The 20,634-nt window shown below is 44.6% G+C and overlaps 1 protein-coding gene across 2 annotated transcripts; it reads right to left on the bottom strand.

Moving 5' to 3' along the window:
• Window positions 1–645: 645 nt before the first annotated feature.
• USP18 (ubiquitin specific peptidase 18) lies at window positions 646–16,475 on the bottom strand. Of its 2 annotated transcripts, none has more exons than XM_074871739.1 (11): window positions 16,244–16,475; window positions 13,285–13,480; window positions 12,108–12,204; window positions 10,691–10,836; window positions 8,707–8,786; window positions 7,751–7,897; window positions 6,815–6,910; window positions 5,613–5,783; window positions 4,553–4,684; window positions 3,473–3,522; window positions 646–2,951 (listed from the first exon to the last, which is right to left on the bottom strand). In XM_074871739.1, exons 2-11 carry the CDS (start codon window positions 13,451–13,453, stop codon window positions 2,903–2,905), a joined length of 1,137 nt encoding a protein of 378 aa, XP_074727840.1. In that variant the 5' UTR covers window positions 13,454–13,480; window positions 16,244–16,475; the 3' UTR covers window positions 646–2,902. The 2 variants fall into 2 exon arrangements, with proteins under 2 accessions (XP_074727840.1, XP_074727839.1); XM_074871738.1 differs by having other exon boundaries at window positions 16,352–16,469.
• Between the last annotated feature and the right edge of the window lie 4,159 nt (window positions 16,476–20,634).

Below are 20,634 nucleotides of genomic sequence, written 5' to 3'. Positions count from 1 at the left end.
TACCTGGCTTTTCAAAGTCCTTGCTACCTGTGCTAGGCTTCATTCACAGAGTGGCTCAAACACAGGACAAATGATCCCAACTCCTTTGTGGTGGCTCTATGGTGGAAAATTTTTTTCTGGCAGAAATCCAGGTGTTGGTTTTCTATAGCCAGCCCCTGGGCGAGGTGGACGCCACGTTACAACTGACCTCCATGTTATAACTGTACATCAGTACGCTAGCGCTGAATCCCATGCACTGAAATAAAACTTGTCCTTGGCAGTTTATCCAGTGTACGACTGAACTTTGCTGTGGACACAGAAGCAGCCAAGGTGACTTTTTTCAAAAGCCGCTCAGGTCAGGCAGTTTTTTAATCTATATGCGATGCAGTTTGCACACTCTCCCACTCCTCCCGTGGCGCATCTGGATCTGGAAGCAATGTAAGCTTTCACTTGACAGCAAACCTGACAATAAACCCACTGTGTCTCCAGACAGAGGATGAAGGGCCCAGGGAAGGTTTAGCCTCATTTCCTCAGCTGTTAGAGATAAACATTAGCAGTAGCTCTAGCCTGAATACTTAATCTGAGCACACATCCTCTGAGTGTGTGGCCTGTGGCCTCCTACCTGCATTGATGGCATTTAGGAAAAACAAAGAATAATTCACAAGATTTATTTTCTAGGGAATTTACCTCGTACTATTTTATTCAAAAAACACCAACTACTTTTCATTGACATACTATCTGTAAAGATTCTTAATATTATCTGAGCAATTACTTCCTTGATGGGTGATACACCTGGAAGGTTATGACACATTTGAGGCATTATTCATAAGCATAGCTTGATTTTAAATTTAAATTAGAAATGTCTTGTCAAGTCTCTTAACCCATTAACTTCTCAATTTCTGGAAGTGTACTGTCTTTCAGCTACTTCACATATGCAAAGCCCTGGATAAAGCAGACAGGAACTCTGTTTTCTTACCCACTGCAAGGTGCTTTAGAAAGAGTGTAACACATTCCCAAAGGCGAATAGGCTGAAAATTCCTCATTCTGGTGACAAAAAATACACTGGGGGTTTTTTTTAAACCAGAAGAGAGTAGAAAGAATAATGGACCTTGCTAGTACAGTGCAATAAATACCTGCTAGTTCATAAAAATGTAATTTCACAGCTATGCTCCAAGCTCTCTCAATTCACCTTCCACATAACAACAGAAAACGGAAGTGATTTGGGAACTTCATCATCATCGTCAAAATAAAATTAGGTTATATATAGCTACTACTATAACTAGATCAGTAATTTTAAAATGTGCTCAGTCACACAAAAATAGCACCCTTGCAAAGATACAGTCAAAGAATATGTTAGGCTAGGAGGTACTTTTAGATCTCAAACTACTGGAATCACCAATCCTTTCACAAACAGGTATGTTAAGACCTACAACGAGTGCTTTAAAAGCATCACAACCAAAGTTTTTAATTCTCCTCACAGCTGAGTCTTGTGATGACCTTTTAGAACACTCTTCTGATTGTCACATGACCAACCTTTCTTTCTAGCTCCCTCTACATTTTCCCTCCAGCTGTGTGATCTTCCCATGGGAGCACAGGTTGAACCAACAGCACAAAGTGACAGGATTCAACAGGAGATTTAAAAATTACTCATTTCATAAAATTGTTCTCTCCAGAACACTTTCTGCTTGAGGGATGTTTCTACTTCATGGGCAGAGAGAAAGAAGGGAGAGAATGAAAGATTCCAGCTGGCAACCAGCTGAAGAGTACTAAAGGAAAATCCCAAAAGTTCAAGCACATCAAGGCATCTCACATCTCCTCTTATCACAGTGGATGGACCGTAATGTGCAAAATCTCCAGCTAGCTTCAGAATCTCTGTTGCTCTGTATTGGGTTTGAGTGGCAGGGTTTTGGTAGCAGGAAGGGCTACTGTGGTGGCTTCTGTGAGAAGCTGCTAGAAGCCTCTCATGTCTCCCAGAGCCAATGCCAGCTGACTAGAAGGCAGACCTGCCGCTGGCCAAGGCCGAGCCCATCAGTGACAGTGGCACTGCCTGTGCAATAACATATTTAAGGGGAAAAAACAAAAAGACAGCAGCTGTGGCTGAAGAGAGGAGTGAGACTATGCAAGAGAAACAACCCTGCAGACACCAAGGTGAGTGAAGAAGGAGGGGGAGGAGAGATTTCCCCTGCAGCCTGTGGTGAAGCCCATGGTGAGGCAGGCTGTGGCCCTGCAGCCCTGTCCAGCTGAGGAGGGGAGTGATAGAGCAGCTTTGGTGGGCACCTGGCATCCAGCCACGGTCAACCCACCACATCTATACAGGAAAGAAAATGCATATAAATGCCCGATAAGCATGCTAAAACAATAATCATCTGCATAAATATATTCAAACTCACCTTGTAAATAAGAACTACAATAGCTCCCGATATAGAAACACCTCTTTATGCTGACACCAACTTTCAAATATATCTCAACCCCTGAAGTGATTAATTTTCAGGGAGGTTTTAAGGAGTAAATATCACTGCTGCATGTGTCATAAGGGTTCTGGTCCTTGTTCCAGCTGTTTCTCAAGACTTTCAGGCCAAACGCTTCCCCTGTACTGGAATCTAGGCCTCAGCATTAAAGCAACTGGCAAGTCAGCAGAAATGAGGACTAACTTCACTATCTTTTAAGAGGAAATTAATATATAGAATCACATAAATATAAAAATATATGAAAGAAAAAGTTTCTAGGTGCAACAGTTCTTAGATCCTTTCTCTAGCTGAGTCTCTTCTGCACTTTTTTCAAAAATAAATGTGAAGGTAGAGGTCACTGACTGAGTGCAGAATGTCTTTCTTGTGGAACATTTGTACATGTCCACACTGGCACAGAGGTGCTGAGCTCCAGTAACACACAGCTTCGGGAGACATTCTGACACTCCTGGATAAGGCTACTGAGGGTGTTTCTTCATGTAAATCAAGAGATAGGCCGTTTCTCCCCTGTGGAAGCAAAGAAAAAGCAAAACAAAATGTATTTTTGAAGATCTAGGTGGCAAGTAACCTCTCAGGTTTGCTCCTGTTCAGCTTTTTGATGTTTAGGTCAACTGAACTGGCCCTCTTCAGTGTTCCTGAGGCAGCATACAAAGCTGACAGCGCTATAGCTTACAGGAGGGATTATCTCCCTCCACAGCTCATTTTATGATACATCAAAGAAAATCATGGAGGAATCATGACTGACATATCTAACATCAGTCAGGATATAGAGTCCAAGTGGCAATCATAAGTAACACGACCACTCCTGAAGCCCCATTTGTGACTACTCAGTAATCCTGCAGGCTCCTGGTATAGTCACATACAGTCACATCAGAGTAACCAGTATACAAGGATGCCTTTCTACTCCCCTGCGCACCCAGTACATCCCAGGCAATATGCAGTTCAAAATGTTTGTCTTCCTTCTCTTTACTACCCTCATTCCAAACTTCAGAGCAGTATTAGGTAAAAACAGAGATATGTTTGCTTACCAGTGGAGGTTGGAATGTCCATAGGTGCATTTAACATCATCCCACGATACCTAGAGAAGAAAAACACACAAAAGGAGGCTGGTAAAAACTCTAAGAGATGGACACATCATGATACTGGCACAGCAATTCTCATAAGAGAGGTAAGTGGTAGTAGGAACTAAACACCTTTTAAATTGGTATATCGCTTTTACCCTTCAAGGAAAAACAGTTCCTTTGCCTCTTCTGAACACATACATGTCCTGGTCTCAGCTGGGATACAGTTAATTTTTCTTCTTAGTAGCTAGAATAGTGCTATGCTTTGGATTCAGTGAGAATAACGCTGATAATACACTGATGTTTACGGTTGTTGCTAAGAGATCAAGGTCTCTCCAACTCCCCATGTCCTGTCCATGCACAGGTGTACAAGAAGTTGGGAGGGGGCACACCCAGAGCACCAGATCCAAATTAGCTAACAGAATATTCCATATCATGTAACATCATGCTCATTATATAAAGGAGGGAAAACCGGGAAGGAGGGGGTTCTCTCTCGCTTCTGGGATTGCAATTGCGGGACCTTGTTCTTTTCAGGATCACTAGCCAGGAACAGGCTGGGTATCAGTCAGCGGGTGGTGGGCAATCACATTGTGCATTACCCATTTGTACTTTCTATTATTGTTATTATTTTGTTACAATTACTAAACTGTTTTTTATCTCAACCTACTAGTCTCCTTTCATCCCTCCAATCCTCCCCCATCCCCTAGGCGGGGGGGAGGGTGAGCGAGTGGCTGCATGGTGTTTGGCTGCTGGTCAAGTTCAAACCACGACAATACACTAAACAGATCTAGAGTACATAAAGTAAGGTATACAGAGAATGGCTGCTTCTGCAAATTGCAAACCAGAACCTGAGACCTTGTTTGGTACAGAAGCTAGAGCTGCTTTGCCTTCAGCTCAGAGTAAGCTGTAGCAGAGGAATGAGGTGCACAAAGCTCTGCAGCTTCAGTTTTCTTTCCTGGCCCTCTTTAATCAGCAGTCAGTCAGACGGAATGAGATCTGGAGGAGTGTCCAGGAAGCTACAAAAGAAAGGTGGATTTGTCTCCTCACCTGGCAAACCTCAGAATCATTGAAGCAATACCATTTACATTCTGTGAGACTTCGAATATAGGCACAGTAGTGTCCACAATTAGTTGATCCTGAATGAGCAACAACAGCAAAAAGCTCATACTGCCAGGCAGCCTGTGAAGAACCACAAAGAGTAACACTCAGCACAGCAATTGTCATTTGCCATTGGCTGAAGAGAAGCAGCAGCCAGAACAGCAAGAATGTGCATTTCATAAGGAAAAAGGAGAAAGATTAGATTGGCCTTGAGGATCCTGCCTTTTTCAGCCTGACAGCTATGGGCTGGAAGCCTCCCTGGAGATCACAGGAATGTGAAAAAGGCAGTAGGACAGTAAAGGGGCAGCATGGAGTTACACTGCAGTCAACACTGCACCAGCAAGGTTTTGTTATTGCCACATTTTTCCTTGTTATTTCTCAGTAAGGGGAACAGATGCACAGTGTGGCAAATCACTCTCAGCTGCTTAGCAAAGCTGTTGTCTCCCTGCTAACCTCAACTCTGTGACCAAACACCACTGCATGGGAAGCTGCCAGGGATGGAGTTCCCCTGTCTCAGACAGGTGATGATTGCAAAGCAGTATGTCTGCGTCTCCATCTTGCCCTGGACGCTGAACCACCAGGACAAAAGTTGCCTCTGAGACACTGTTTACAATGTCTGGATTTCATCATCCAAATGAATTGTGTTTTCATCTTTTCTTTAGTACATTTAGAAATGGAAGAAAGAAGTTATGCTAAACACTCTCAGAAAAAAAAGGGTTTGGGTGGGTTTTTTTGTAAAGCCTGGTTTTTGTCCTTATGGCAGAAAGCTCCAGTTCTGGTGCCTTCGGTGATTTAATCTAAGCACAGGAAGTTGAATAATGCCTGAATCAGTTAAAAGCACAGGACGTGAGACAACACCAGGCACAGGTAAAGCTCGAGACATACAGTTTTAAGACAGATGCTTTGAACTGAGGCAAGTCCTGGTGTGATCTCTTAAGTTTTTATGAGATTTGAACAGAGGGGAGAAGAAAATCTACCCTTTTTAAACAGGGCATTAGGAGCATCTCACCTTTTCATTGTCATCTGCTTGGCACTGACTTTCTGTCAAGACTGCACTGAAATCAAGGTCTTGTGGGAATGGCAGATAGTGACTAAGTTTGTGAATGCAGGCCGATTTTTCGAAGCAGAAGCGCTTTAGGTGTATGGTCAGAGTCTGTGGCAGATGGACTAGCTTCATGCTCTGCAAAGCAATAAATAATGCAGTTCAGAACTAAGGAACAAACCCTGGGAAGGTGGGGTAGAAACAGCCATTGCCACCCAGTGAAGGTAGCATGGAGAACAGTCAAATGATTGCCAGTTCCACCGGATAGCAGATGCCAAACCTTTGTAGCTCATCTGCATACATGAGATATACACATGTAACAGAGCTGTGATAATCAAGTTTTTCAACTTCAGCATGATCAGCACCCAGCCTTGGGTGTCTCAAGGGCTGCTTTGTTTCTCATCTGCTTTCCTAACCCTAGGTTGCTAGCACTAGGTAGGTGAGGAGAGGCAAGCCAACTTCTTTGTGACATGTGGCCACCAGAGCTCTGTGGAGGATGCCAAGCTGACTGCTTATTCCTTCCAGCACTGCCTTTTGATGCTACTGCTGCTGCCATGGCTGCCACCAAGACACATGGATGCATTGTGGCCTTGGAGGTGGTCCAATGGTGAAAATGTTGTGAAAAGTCCCCTCCAAGCCTTGAGCTGAGGCAGTCTCCCTCACACACCTCTCTTCACAGGCACTTGCCTCTTCACAAAACAGCTAATGCATCAGCTGACAGAGGGAAATACTGTAAAAAATGGGGAGCCCAGTGGAGAGTAGGGAAGAAAAAAAGTCACCCCACATTATCCTACTTTTATGTGTATGCACAGCTTCAGTAACATATTCTTGTCTACCCCTGGAGTTATGCAGCAGTGTAAAGCCCCACAGTGGAAGCACACATAAACCAACAGCAGCTTTTCCACTAGTACAGAAATGTTGCATCCCTTGGTAACTTACACTAAAACCCATGAAAGCATTCTTTTGTTGCTAGAACTACATCTACAGTAGAGAACTTCCTACAGGAAAGATTAATGTGGTTTATACCTATCTGACATTGCTTTGCTGACAAATCTTTGGATTGTTGATCTCCTCTAAAACTGATATGGTTGAGTCCTTTCCCCACCCTTCCCAGTCCTAAAGGGAGTTCTGGGTGCAAGAGACATATGGGGAAATAATTCTCTCATTACCTGCAGAAAAGGTGTTTTCCTTCCACACTGTTCACAGAAACACATGTTGTGATCAGTCAACTCTTCTGGAAGGAAAAAGTATTGCAGACAGTCCTCCTATGAAGACAGAGATTTCTTTCAACTGAATTCCTTCAAGATGGATTTCTATTTCTGCTTAGTTTCACAGGGTACAAGCAAACAGCAAAGCTATAGAAGGCATATTTTATTCAAAGGACAAAAGATTGCCTAGCAGTCTAAAAAAGGTATCCCGTTTTCCTAGCTGCTGCTGTGATGACATTAGTTGAAAAAAAACCAAGTACCATGGTATCCACAAAAAAGATATTGATGTATAAGTGTATTTTATACCTACTTCAAAGCCTTAGAGGTTTTGAAATAGGTTTCTTTAGGCTGAAACAGTATAAAGTGGTCAGAGAATAAATGAGATCCAATCGTCCACTGTCACCTGAAAAATCCACCGTCTATTTGTGGCAGCACCTACACAGCCACCATCACTGCTGTATCTGGCTATCAAAGAGCAGTACTGATTTAACAGTAAAAGAACACTGCACTAGGCAAACGTAGGGTGTCTGGCCAGGGATTACAAGCTATCTAGGGCATCTCACTGTGGTATCTAAGGCCTCACAGGTACACATCGCTATGTAGTATAAATCTTTGAGTCTTGCAGAGTTTAGTCAAAACACTTTTCAGAAAGGAGATGCAAGGACTTTATTTTCCATCCCCCAAATCAAACAAACTTTTGAGAAATTTAGAACCTCCTCAAAACAAAGAAGAAATGCTAATGAGAAAAGATCACCTCAAAGTCCCAGACACCCTGCAGAGATTCTTGCAGAGATTCTACATGAGTCCCAGGAGACACCAGTGCTGCAAGGAGAAGGCTCCCACAGTGATCAGAGGGGAATCTTCTTCCTAAGGAAACAGTGCTGCCACTGTACTTACCAGACTCTTCAGCACGTGAGAACTGGAATCCAACATCGGGAGTGGAAGGGTTAATATGCTGCTGTTCCTCTTTGTTTCAAAAGAGCATTTCTGACAGGCCAGATGCTCCTGTACACAGATAGTGTACAAATCACCCAGCTCTTCAACCTGGAGGGGCAAAAAAAGGTCAAAACAAGGTTTATGAAGAACACAGCTGAGGTATTTCCCTCTGTGGGCAGGAAAGCCCATGTGGACAGTTACTTCACACAGTGTTACTGCCTTAAGGCTTGAACCCACATCTGACAATGACTTATGTGGACAGGACACTTCCCACCATTTAAAGGAGAACAACTCCTTCCCCTCCTCCCCTAGCAGAGGGGAAAAACACAGCCTATAACAAGATCAGACAGTTAAATGTCTGCTTTGACGCAGAATTTTACTGTTTTGTTTGGAACTGCAACAGAAGCCTGTGAAGGAAACTATGACAGTGGGTTGAGGAAGAGTCACTTTTACCTTACACAGCTCTCCTGGGAGAAACTGTCATATACATAGCATATTAACAGTGACTAATTATAATAAAATGCATATGGCTGACTTCAAAGAATGGAAGAGCTGTGTCAAGACATATCAATAAATGTTTACAGAAATTTGGGAAAAAAAGAAATGCAAGATAACTAAATTCAGTGTTGCAAAAAGATCAATCTTCTTGCTATTAATCAGCTCTCCCATTAGAATGGAGACCCTGGCATGCCCTAAAAGAAGAACAAAAGTTAATTGTGATTCAAAATGTTGAAGCCTATGAAACGAAGATTCTCTTTCACATTTGAAAGATGCGAGGAAAGATCCAAACAGGGGATAATTCTAAGAATTTCATTTAGGACAATTGTCAGTGAATGGGATTCTTCTTCAACAAGCAGAGGAATCCACACATGATAAGGGCCAAAGGACCTGGTGTTCATTTCAGTGACCATCCTTACCAGCTCTGGCTTTTTCATCTGCCTCTTTATCAAGTTCCAGAGAGTCAGAAAGAGCTGAGCAGCATCATGCTGCACAAACACTGGACAAACAGAAAACACAACCTTAATCAGTATTATGAACAGCACCAAGCACAGATTTCCCACAGATGGCAAAGAGAGATTTATTGTCCCCCCTCAGATCCAGTTTCTTGTTCCCTTGCCACCCCCTGCCAGGGACAAAGCTTAGACTGGAGATGAGCTGAAATGTCTCTGTGCAACCTGAGCAGGCAGTGGGAAAAGACAGGAGGGCTTGAGCACCCCATTGTACAATCCAGTGCAAAAATCATGTTCTTGTCACTGGATGTGGGGCCAAGAGGCTACTCAATACCTACTGGATGATAGGGCTTGGATGTCTCATGGAGTTGAGGGATGCATTTATTTGAGTCCTTCTTAGAAACAATAGAAGGAGAATTCTGTTCTCTTTTCCACCTTTGTTACTCCACAGACTCGTCTACCCCACCCCCTCACTAAGGCTATAACACTTCCGAGTGCCAAGATAAAAATGATAGGGAGGCCTATCCATATGTCTCATCCACAGAATGGTATAAACCCCTTGATCCCTACCCAGGGAAAAAGCAGGCAGTTTCAGCATAGGAAGCCAAGGATGGTGTAACATTACACTTTGGCTTTCCACTCTGGCTAGACTGGCATATTAAGAAACCTAAAATGGTGGGATACAGCTCAATGCACAGCTTGCTTAGAATGACTCAGCAGAGAATTGCTTCAAGATTGAATTTGGGGCAGAGGGGGAAAAATCCACATCCTTGAATGCAAAGAACGGATGTTGTCAGCCCATGATGAACTCAAGACTAGGCAAAAACTACACATAGGTTTGCAAAATCTTGATATTTCTGGACTACATCTACGCTTGATTTTAGGTGAAACAAATTGTGTGGAATAATCCAACACCCTGAGGTGGAAGTGCTTTCAACTTCCCCTGCAAGTCCACAGGTACTGACTTCAGCTAGGTTCTAGTAAGATTACAGACATCCCTGACTGAATGAAGCTCAGAAAATACACTTTTCCTCATGTCTAACAGCACATCTCTGATCCAGGTAAAGCACCACTTGCTGGGATATAGGACTTCACGAACCACACCTGAATTTTAAAGCAGAAGGACAAGGTGGGAGACTGAAGCTTTACAAACTCTCTTTGGGCAACCCTCTTTAATTGGGAGAAGGCAGAATGCAGAGCCATTCAGTCTCAGAGAGAAATATGATGCAAGCAGAAATATTCATGTTATTTCACGTTCCTCCTTAATATAGGTATGGGCTGGCTACCATCTGTCCTTTTCAGTGCTGTCCTGTTTGGGCTTTTGTATGATAAAGATCAGGGCATTTGGATATACCCTGTGTATTTGTATATATAAACAGATCCTCAGTATCCCATTATTACTCGTCACCATGCATTTAACAGTCTCTCTCCTTTGGGATCCTGTCCACATGGGAGATTAAGCCATCAAATTCTTCTCTCTGCCCTTATAACAAGGAACAAGAAGGATATGGTTTCTATCCTTGCGGATCTGGGTGAACTCAGTAGCTTTTTCATACAATCCCTTCCTTGTAATAATAGCAGCTGTTTCACTATTACCATGCCAGCATAGCAAGACATATCAAGCTATAAACTGTCCCCTCTCTCCCCTGCACAGCCCTTTCCCTCCAGCCAGTATCAGTAGCTGAGTCCTGTAGCAGCGTGATAGTCTTCCCACCCTTTGAACATCACAAGGATATCTGGAAGGAGCTTTTCTTCCCCTCTTCACAATTAAGACACAGCATCTAACTCACAACTGGGAGGCAGCTATAAAGAGCACTACGTCATCGTATACCTAACTCCTCCCCTTTCTGAATCTCTGAATGAGATGTCAAAGTTTGCACTGCTTGTTAGTGCTTGATAATTAACATCCCTGGTCTGCAGACAGAAGTGGGCATGAGGCAGTGCCGCTTACATTTCACTCTGTATTCTGAAAGACAGAAAGCGAGGGCTGTGGGAGAAACAGCTTTCTGCTTGCCACACTGCATCGCCTCCAACAGCAGGAGCATTTGGTATGGGACATCCTTCCTCTTCTGCGCAGGACTTGGTGGCACTGTGATCCTATAAAGAGAAGAAGCAAAATGAATCGTAACCAAGCAGTACGATGGAGAAATATTAGACATCACATCTGAAGGAAGAGGTGGACAGCACAGATAGCAACTCAAGAGGAACCAGAATGGGCATGTTTTCAGCAAAAGAAGGAAGAAGAGGAAGCAGACACCTGCACTAGCTCATCCCACAGTGCAGACCGATATTTCTAAAGTAAAAGGCCACAATTGTAAAGTTGGCCTGTTCCTGAATAAGGGGCAAACCAAGCAGGACCCAAAGTGCTTTCTGGGCTCTAGAAACAACATCAGTTACAGACAGTTGCAGAGCTGTTCTTGCCTCCCACCTCTTCCTGACTTCATTCTCAACATACACTCAAAATTTCATGGGCATGTGTATCATAATGCTTGTATTCCAACTATATGCCAACTGGAAAACTCTTTATCATCCCTAAATTTATTGCAGTCCGCAGGTTTTTCTAAGTCTTTCCTCAAATAACAACGGTAACCTACTGTCTACATTATTTAGCTTTGACCATTTCTGACACTTCTCATCTTTGCATGTCTGTAACTTGTCTTCTTCCCCCTCTGCACACTGATGAGTGTGTAAGAAATCTGGAGAAAGGAGGACTGAATAGGAATGATCCACTTAGATGATTAAAGCTGCAGTGAACTGAGTAAACTGAAAAAAAAAAATCAAACCAATTATTAGTATAGTTGGTAGGGAGGCAGAAGTCCAAATCCTCCTCACAAACAAGTAGAGAGCACAGTCAAGCAAAACAAAGTAACACTAGGTAGTTGCTATCTGCAACAACACTTACCCTCTCTCAGGTGCTAGCCAGGACAATCAGGGGCCAGAGGCTATGGATCACAATATGTTTACACTTACATGCTTAAAGTTACAAAATTAATAGTGGATATGGTTTTACGCGACACATCCTTCAGTTATAATGGCCTATGAGTATACCTGGAATAAAATCATATCCTGTTATGGAAAAGAGAGATACAAGTCATAAAGACTCAGTTCAAGACTACAGCTTACTAGTGTGCAAACACCACGTGAACCAGAGATGACAAACAAGTCATAACACTGCAACTTCTACATTTGCAGGCCCTAGCTTGTATATGACAGACACAAGGCAGAGACGTTGCTGAGTGAACTGAAAGCACCTTGCTAGAACTTTGATGATCCAAGCCTTCAAATGTACATCCCATATAAAAAAAGGAGGGGAGACAACAGAGCAACTATGGATGTATCTATCTCAGGTTAATTCAAACAAGTGGTACCTTCGAAGTATCCCTGTGAAGCGCGTATTCATGAGGAACACTTGGAGCACAGAGTTCAGACAGCAGCTCTGTCCAATGTTGTACAGTCCAATAGCTTCTGTAGGCACAGAAAAAGAGAAGTGAGGCCTGAAGATAGGTACAAGAGAAGAAAGTGAAAATTATTTGAAAGCAGCAAACTCCTCTTGCATATATTCAGCCATTCAGTGTACAGGCTCAGCATCTGGTTCAGACCTGACAAAGCGTTCAATCTATTCTTATGTTGCTCAAGCAGATAACATTTATTTTTGTTTGGCAACTGACAGGAAAAATCCAAGTAAGCCTGGATTATGATACTCAAATGTCTCCCAGTTCCTCTATTTTCAGTCCTCACATCACACACCTAAATATAAAATGACAAAAATAAAAAAAAATCAGAAGTCAAAGGCTGCCTGTATGAGGATTTTCATTCAGGCTTTTACACAGCCAGGCCTAATAACGAAATGAAGAGCTACATGTGGGACCAAATGCTAGCTGTCCACCATGCAGGCTTCAAGTTTCCACCTCAGCCTACCTCTGGTATTCTTTGTTTCAGTTTCAAAGAAAGGAACTACCCTGAGAGGAGTGGAAAAAGCAAGTCACAGCTGTTTGCAGAAGATGACTTATTCTGTGCCCCAAAGCAGTATAAGTAACTGTGGTCAGAAATTAGAAGTCTTTCTTCTGGAGTCATCACCAAAGGGAGAGAGGACATGGAACGGAAACTCAGAACAACTCTGAAATGCATACAGTCAGTGGTAAGGGTGGGCTATACCTGGGATAGAACAGTATATACACCTGAAATACCAATGACAGCTTTTGAGAGGCCTATCTAGTGATGCAGCAGAATAACTAGGGCCTAGTTCATGGTTTAGCAAATGCAGAAGCAATGCTGGCTGTATTTGGAAAGAGACAGGGCCAGCATCTAGACCTTTTCGGCTGCAATGGCCAATTTGAGGACTTAAAATGGGAAAAAGCTCTGAGATCCTCATGTAATACCTGCCCGAAAAAACAAAATGCTTACTTCACAGGGCAAAATGAGAATCATCTGTATATTCTTCAGTGAAGAGGTAAAGAATAGGAGAAAATGAAGCCAAAGGACAGAGAACAGAACAGCAGGCATTAGAAATGCAAGATATGAGAGTGAAGAATAGACAAACATTACCATTTTTTAAGTCTGCCACACCAAAGACTGATGTTAGCCTCTGCTCTTTGGCGTTTGGCTCTCTGGCTTCCTCTTTATTACTTTGTACTCCTGCTTCTGTCATCATGGTCTTGCTTAGTGCCACCTCTAGTTTCTTGCTTCTTTTTTGACGTCCACTTCTTTGTCCCATAAACAATACTGTACAAAGACAGAAGGACTGCAGAAAGACACAGAAAGATCAGAAAGAGGGAGAGCACCCAGAAACACAGGATTTGTCTTTGTATTTGGTACTTTCATTATGAAAAAGCTGGAATGTCAATACAATTAGATTACTGCAACAACATTTGGTATATTTGAATTAACATGGGTATTGTAGGTGTGCGGACTACTGGCAAGGTAACAGACATGCAGCTTGATGGCAACTGCACATCCTGTCTTCCTTTTGTGGCTAAATAAATAAATGAACCTTCAGTTCCACAGAAACAGCTCCACCTAGCCAAGGAACTCCAGATATCCCTGTTCAAGAAGATGGAATAAATAATATGATTAAAATTGTCCAAATGACAAATGTTGCAAAACTCCTCTGTTCAGTAAAAGTAATGCTTTATCACCCAAGTATTCAAAAGGGCAAATTTCACCTCCTCTAGCTTTTTGAGCTGATAAGCATTTGTCTGTTTTCTGTACTGGGGTCTCCACGTTGTTTTTAAGCACATTAGTCACAGCTCTACTGTGGCACTTTGGACTGTAATTTTTAAAGACATGTAAGCACCTAAATAGCAGTTTCTTCTTATGCTCCTTCAAGTGATCACAGGAAAAAGTAACTGTTTAAGCAAGAGAACCATTATAATACCTTGATTTTCAAGGCAGTATTGAACAGACCATTAATCTGATAGTCTCTTATGACTCAGCTACTAGCTCTTTAGGTAAGTTTCAAAAAACCACCAAACTAAAGCAAATTAAAAATACACAAGCAAAACAATGTAACAAATATTCAAATGAAATTACACAAAAATTAAACTTTTTAAAAGCACACCTCCAACCGGGCAAAAATTAAACTTTTTAAAAGCACACCTCCAACCGGGCAAAAATTAAACTTTTTAAAAGCACACCTCCAACCGGGAGGCAGAATCAGAAACAAAAGGAAATGCCTAGGGAAGCATTCACAGGGGGGGAAAAAAAAAAAATGCTCAGAAATTATTATTTTACAAATATTAAACAGCATGTAAAATGAACCTGAGGCCAGGTGCTGAAAGAATGAAAGCAAGCTAACAAGAAAGGGAAATAAGAAAAAAATCCTGGTTTCACCTTCCACAAAAAGAAAACGTTTGCTTTAAAAGCAAGTTATTTTTCAGGTTAACTATGCCTAATAATGTTAAATATTAAAGTTTCTGAAGATTAAGGCAGGGAAACTAGAAATTATTTTTTCTCCCCCATTACCTTTAAGCTTAAGTATACTTTTTCCCAACTGTACTTCTGATTCTTCACTTCTGAAGATTACTTTTGAACTCTTAAGTGTCATACACTCACTTTCACTAAACATTGTCGAGTTTGCTGAAGAGTTTTATTTGGGGAAAAAAAAATAAACTCATAGATAGATTCAAGAATATTACTTTTTATTTCCAAAACCACCAATTAGAACAGCTACACAGGAAAAGAGAAATTGGATTAGATTTCTTTCTTCGCAAAACAGAGTCTGAACTCACACTGCCTCTTCCCCTGGAAATTATTTAATAAGGCATTCAGGTTTCTGAAAGCCCAGCTGGAGCTGGAGCCCATCTTTCCTTGTACCGCAAGAGCTACTGGGTTTAGTTGCTGTAGTTCAGCCAGAAGGTAAGTAATGCGCATAGCCCCTGAGGCTGCCGAAGGAGACAGAAAGGAGGGGGATAGGCAGAGCAGAGGTAGCTGAACAACAGCTAGGGATGTACTGGGGAAGGGGTGAACTTGCAAGACACAGCTTTTGGCAGGAGGGGTAGGATTAAGGGTGGGATGAAAGAACAAGCTCAGGGTTAAAAGGCTTTGGCTGACTTGAGAATTAGGTCGAAAGATATTAGGGCAGGAAGGTGCAGGGGGATACAGAGATAGGAGGATTTGGGTCTTTGGTTTGATGAAACTCTTCCCCAGGCACTACCAGCGGAAACCCCGGTGCGGGAGCAGGGACATGAACAAAACTTCCCAACCCTTGCACGGAACTGCCTCATTTTGGTTATCAGAAATATGGCATTACTAAGATTTGCACTTGACCTTCCTTTCCCTGCATAAATGTATAAAAAAAAATGGTGAGCGAGCACAAGAATTGAGGAGCAGGCTCTCCTCTTGCTCCTGACTTCTCCTTTCTCACTGGAGGAGCAGGGTTGCTTCTCAGTTTCCTTCGCAGGACTCAGCACCACTCCCTCAATGCACATGGCTTGGCCAAGCCAAGCGACCATGCTAGCGCTAGGCAGAGAAAAGGTAGCAGTGATACCCTCCTCGCACCCTCCACCTCGTAACCATCTAGCCCTCTCTCTCACCCTCCCTCAGCCAGCCCAGCATCCCTCCTTTCCCCTTGGCCTGCTCCGCAGCTTAACTGCCCTCCCAAGACACCAGCCGCTCACTACAAACCCCCAAGAGTCCCTTCGCACCCTCATACCACAGTCCCCGAAGCCCCCCTCTGCCTAAGGAGGACCCCCTACCTCTCCCCCTTGTCACCCCTTCCCCTCAGGGGTATCTCGAGGAGCAGGCGGCCAGGGGGGGATGGTGCTGGGGCGGGAGGTGGGCTTTGAGGCAACAGCCCTGGGGAGGAGATGGCCACCCTGAGGAGACTTGAGCCCTTCACCTCCACACTTCTCTCAGATGTGAAACGAGACTTCCCCACTTTGGTGTCAAACTACGCATTTGTTCAACCTTCTTTTTTCCCCTCTCCTGTTTTTTTTTTTCCCTTTCTCCTGGCACACTGTGGCTCTGGCTCATCCTATCTGACACGCCAGCAAAGACGTTTTCTCACCAATTCCCACAGGACCAGGCGCGCTTCGAGCCTTGGCAGGTCCTCACGTTCACGCCGCACCAGCTGAGAAGCCCTCGGGAGCCCCACGTCTTCCCCCACGGAGCTCACCTGCGGCACAGAGGAGCACCTCCGTTGGGCGGGCCGGCCCAGCGGCTGCCACCCGGCAGGGCTGCCGGCAGCGAGCGGGGAGGCGCGGAGGGGCAGCGGCTGCCGCGGCGGTGCTGCCGGCCGGAATGGGGCTGCCCCGCCGCTTTTCTCGCCGGCAGCGTCAGAGGGCAGCAGCGCCCATCCCACCGCTTAGTTTTCATTTCCCGCTCCGCAGAGCACAGGCACAGAAAGTGAAACTTGGCTCCGCCGTTGCTCGCGGCCGGGCCGCCGCCTCCCCAACCCGCCGCTGCGAGATGGCGGCGCCTCACGGCAGCGCGGGCCGGCGGTGGGAGAAAGGCGGCCGAGGCGCCATAGCCAGCCGCCTTGGGCTCAGGGGCTGCCCGCTCGTCTCGGGGGCCGCAGGCCCAGGAAGAACTGCGCTGACACCGGGCAGTGGCCCCTTCCCTCCCCCGCTCCCACACCTCGGCCTGGTTCAGCCTGGTTTCTTCTAGGCAGAGGTAAGAGCGAGCTTTCAAGGGAAGGGTGAGAAATTGAACTCTGCAGGAAAAAACCCTCGTCGGCAGAGGCAGTACCTCAGGGGTTTGTACTGCTCAGGCTTCGCGTGGTCACTCGTTTCCTCTCAAAAGCGGACATGTCTTCGGCCTGGCATTTGTTGGGTTTAACCACAAAAGCAACAGAAAAGCCAAACTCTCATCAAGGCCTACAGTAGCCTACCTGGAAGCAAGAAATAGCTCATTTAAAATAACCCCAAATAAGTAACTCGCTTAGAAACTTAACCCACATGGCAAACTGAAAGGCTTGGCAGTTTCCCATCTGATGGTGGGCTGTGGTGTGCAGCAAGATACATAAAATGGCAGCAAAACAGTAAAGAAATACCAGCACCAACCCAAGCTATGAGATTTCAGGCCCAAACAAGTCACCTATGTCCGGTCAAGCAGAAGTGCTTGCATGGCCACTTCTCTGGTGTGTATGTTGGGTTTCCAGATTTTCTCCTTCATCTTATTCCTGGGTGTCTGCAGGAGGAACAGAGGGGCACAGCATCCTGTAAGGGAGCTTTGCTTGTCAGAGTATGGCCAGTAGCCCAGCTTTGTTCCACTTGAGGAGGTGGGAGAGTTTAAAGGTGACTAATGTAGCTCCACAGAGCTCTGCTGGCTAGGGAAATGGTGCAGGTGATGTAGGGAGTCCTGCTATGTGTGTGAAATAGATTGAGTCTCTGGGACCCCAGAAGAGAGAGTCCCTGTGTGATTTGGCAGGGCACACCTGCCTACCCTTTATGGATGAACTCCAGCTGGGTCAGGGACACCACGTCCTCCCTTGCAGGTGCCACCAGCTGGTCCCCAGGGACAGGTTCAAACCCCCTCTCTCTCTGCCTGTAGGTTTGGTTTAGCAGGACATGAGGGGTTAGCAAGGGGAAAGGTGTTGCCCCCTTCTACAGGCTGTGCTGAGCTCCTGATGGCTTTCATTTCCCTTTCTTTGCTCCTTAGAAGCTCATTGGTGTCTTTGGGGCACCCTTTGTCCCCCAGAAAAGCCCCTTCTGTGAGCTGATAACAAACCGAATTCACATGTGCTATGCAGAAGCCTTCAGCTGTTGTCTCACTAAGTTACTAAATTCAAGGAATGTTACAGAAAAAACAGGTGTGGGGAGGAAAACCACCGCTTAACATAGCCCTGACTCACTGGCTCCTTCCTGTATTATACAGATATTTAGCGGTTCTAGAGGGTATTTAGGAGTAGAATGTGGAAGTCCTTTATAATATTTCTGCAGCAAAGAGGTTCTACAAAGCATTAAGTGACCTAAGTGTTCTTATTATTAACATACTGTTTGTTCCTGTTACACCTTGAATGAAAGAGCCAGCCATCTGAGGTAGTGGCTAGAAGACTTTGTCTTCAGAGAAGGATGTATGCAACCCTGATGATGATGGTGAGAAGGGATGTTCACTGCCTCCCCTTTGTCACATAACACAGATCACTTTGGGTGCACCTTCTGGAGGAAGGGTTATGCTAACATGGATTTATTGTGGAGAGAGGCTAAACTGTCAGCAGTTCTTCTGTTAGCACAGGTAAGGACAGCATACGCTCCCAGCCCTGTGTCAGGTACCTGCCCTGCTTCACTGGACCAGGGGAAGGAGACAGTGCAAAGGAGGCTTTTGGAGGGGTTGTCTGGAGCCCATCAGAGCTGTCGTTGTTGCAGTCCCCACAGAAGAGGTCCCAGTTGCCTACCCTCTGGGCAAGTTTGGAGAGCCTGCTTATACAGCCTGGCCCTGTTGGAGGCAGCACAGCTGCCTGGCAGTCAGAGCTCTTCACCCAAAGCAGCAGTGGCAGTGAGAAGCTTCCTCAGTTGCCACATGGGTGGGTGTGGCTATCTGTAGGGACATGTGAGCGGGAGGGTACAAATGACTCAGCATCTTTGTTGTGACTCTGGCAGAGCCACTTGGCAATAGTTTAAATTTAGTGATATTCGCTTTCTATTTCTAGCTTGTGTGGGGTCTGCCTGATAGAAGGGAGGAAGAGAGAGAGAACTGCTAAACCGTAAGTTGCCTAGAGACAGTTAAACCACCCAAGCAACGCGCAAACCGACACTGGAGATTAAACAGGCACTAGGTCGGATAGGTCTGTGGAAGCTAGTGAAGCAGTGTGCAGCTGAAGTGGCTTTTGGTAATGACCCCTGTAGGAGCCTGGATGCTTGATTAAGAGGAGCATATATCTTATTTAAGAATATTTTAAGTTTTGCCTGTGGAAGTCAGTTGTGACACCCCACTTCCAAAACAGGTAGCAGGCAGAAGCCTGAGCCTAGAAAGTGTGCTCGGATGAAGAGATGGCTAAAACTGAAAGATTCAGTGTTCGCACCTCCAAATACAGTGCCTGATGAGTGTTGTGGTGTAGTGTCACTTTGACAAAAGCTGCTAGCTCCTAATAACTGCCGCTACACTTCTAAAGTAGTCTACAAACCATTCCAAAGAGTGCATTGACTACTGCGAGAGCAGGGATCCTGATTCCTAAGTGTCCTTGCAAATAAAATAAACCATAACATTGATGATCAGAATGAGATTTAAAAAGCTTTCAGAAAGTTAGGAACTCCACACACAGTGTTTTAGAATTTATAAAGTACTCCACACTGGATCAATAACTTCCACTTCTTCATTGCACTGCTTTCAGCAGTTTTTCAAAGAATGGAACAAGCAATTCATCTGCCATTTTTAACCACATCTTTGTCTTTAATTTGCCCCCTATTTTTCTTCTCTCACTGGAAGAGCAGGGTCATTTCATGGTTTGAACACATACATATGTTCCGTGTATGAAATTTCCTGTTTCTGGTTTTGGTCCCAATTCAGGACAGAACTGTGAGAGAAGCCATGTAAGAGTCTAAATCCCACTAGGCTGGGTAATACTTACTCACGTTGCTTCAAGTTAGGTACATAACCAAGTATATCCTGAGTAGGATATTTTCCTAAACAGAGATATTTCTGGTACTCCATAACTTCATAGTTTAGTAATTTACTGATCTGGTTAACTAAATGCATATAATGCATACAGAGTATGCAAGTTCAATGTGATGTTACACTGTGAAATGTAACTGCCAACAGAAATAGAAATCTCCACATGAAGACGATCACAGAATGGTTGAGTTGGAAGGGATCTCTGGAGGTCATCTGGTCCAACCCCTCTGCTCAGGCAGGGCTACCTAGAGCCAGTTGCCCAGGACCATGTCCAGATGGCGTATGGGAGAAATGCTTCAGTCCTTTAATCATATTTCTGGCTCTTTTCTGGACTCTATCCAGTATGTCCATGGCTCTCCTGTACTGAGGAGTCCAGAACTAGACAGTAGTCCAGGTGTGGCCTCACCACTGCTGAGTGGAGTGGAAGAATCACCTCCTTCGGCCTCCTAAGCACAGCATAGCTAGCCAGGTGAGGGAGGTGATTGATTGTTCCGCTACACTGCACCAGTGCGGCCCCACCTTGAGTACCGCGTGCAGTTTTGAGCACCTCGGTATAAGAAAGACATCAAACTATTAGAATGTGTCCAGGGGAGGACAGCCAGGATGGTGAAAGGTCTCAAGGGCAAGGCTTTCGAGGAGTGACTAAGGTCACTTGGCTTGTTCAGCTTGGAGAAGGCTGAGGAGTGACCTCATCGCAGCCTACAACTTCCTCAAGGGGGACAGTGGAGGGGGAGGTGCTGATCTCCTCTCTCTGGTGACCAGCAACAGGACATGAGAAAACAGAATGAAGCTGCATCAGAGGAAGTTCAGATTGGACATTAGGAAAGGTTCTTCACTGAGAGGGTG

Source organism: Strix uralensis, chromosome 5 (assembly GCF_047716275.1).
Source record: "Strix uralensis isolate ZFMK-TIS-50842 chromosome 5, bStrUra1, whole genome shotgun sequence".
Classification (NCBI taxonomy): domain Eukaryota; kingdom Metazoa; phylum Chordata; class Aves; order Strigiformes; family Strigidae; genus Strix; species Strix uralensis.
This window is presented reverse-complemented; position numbering and strand designations above follow the sequence as displayed.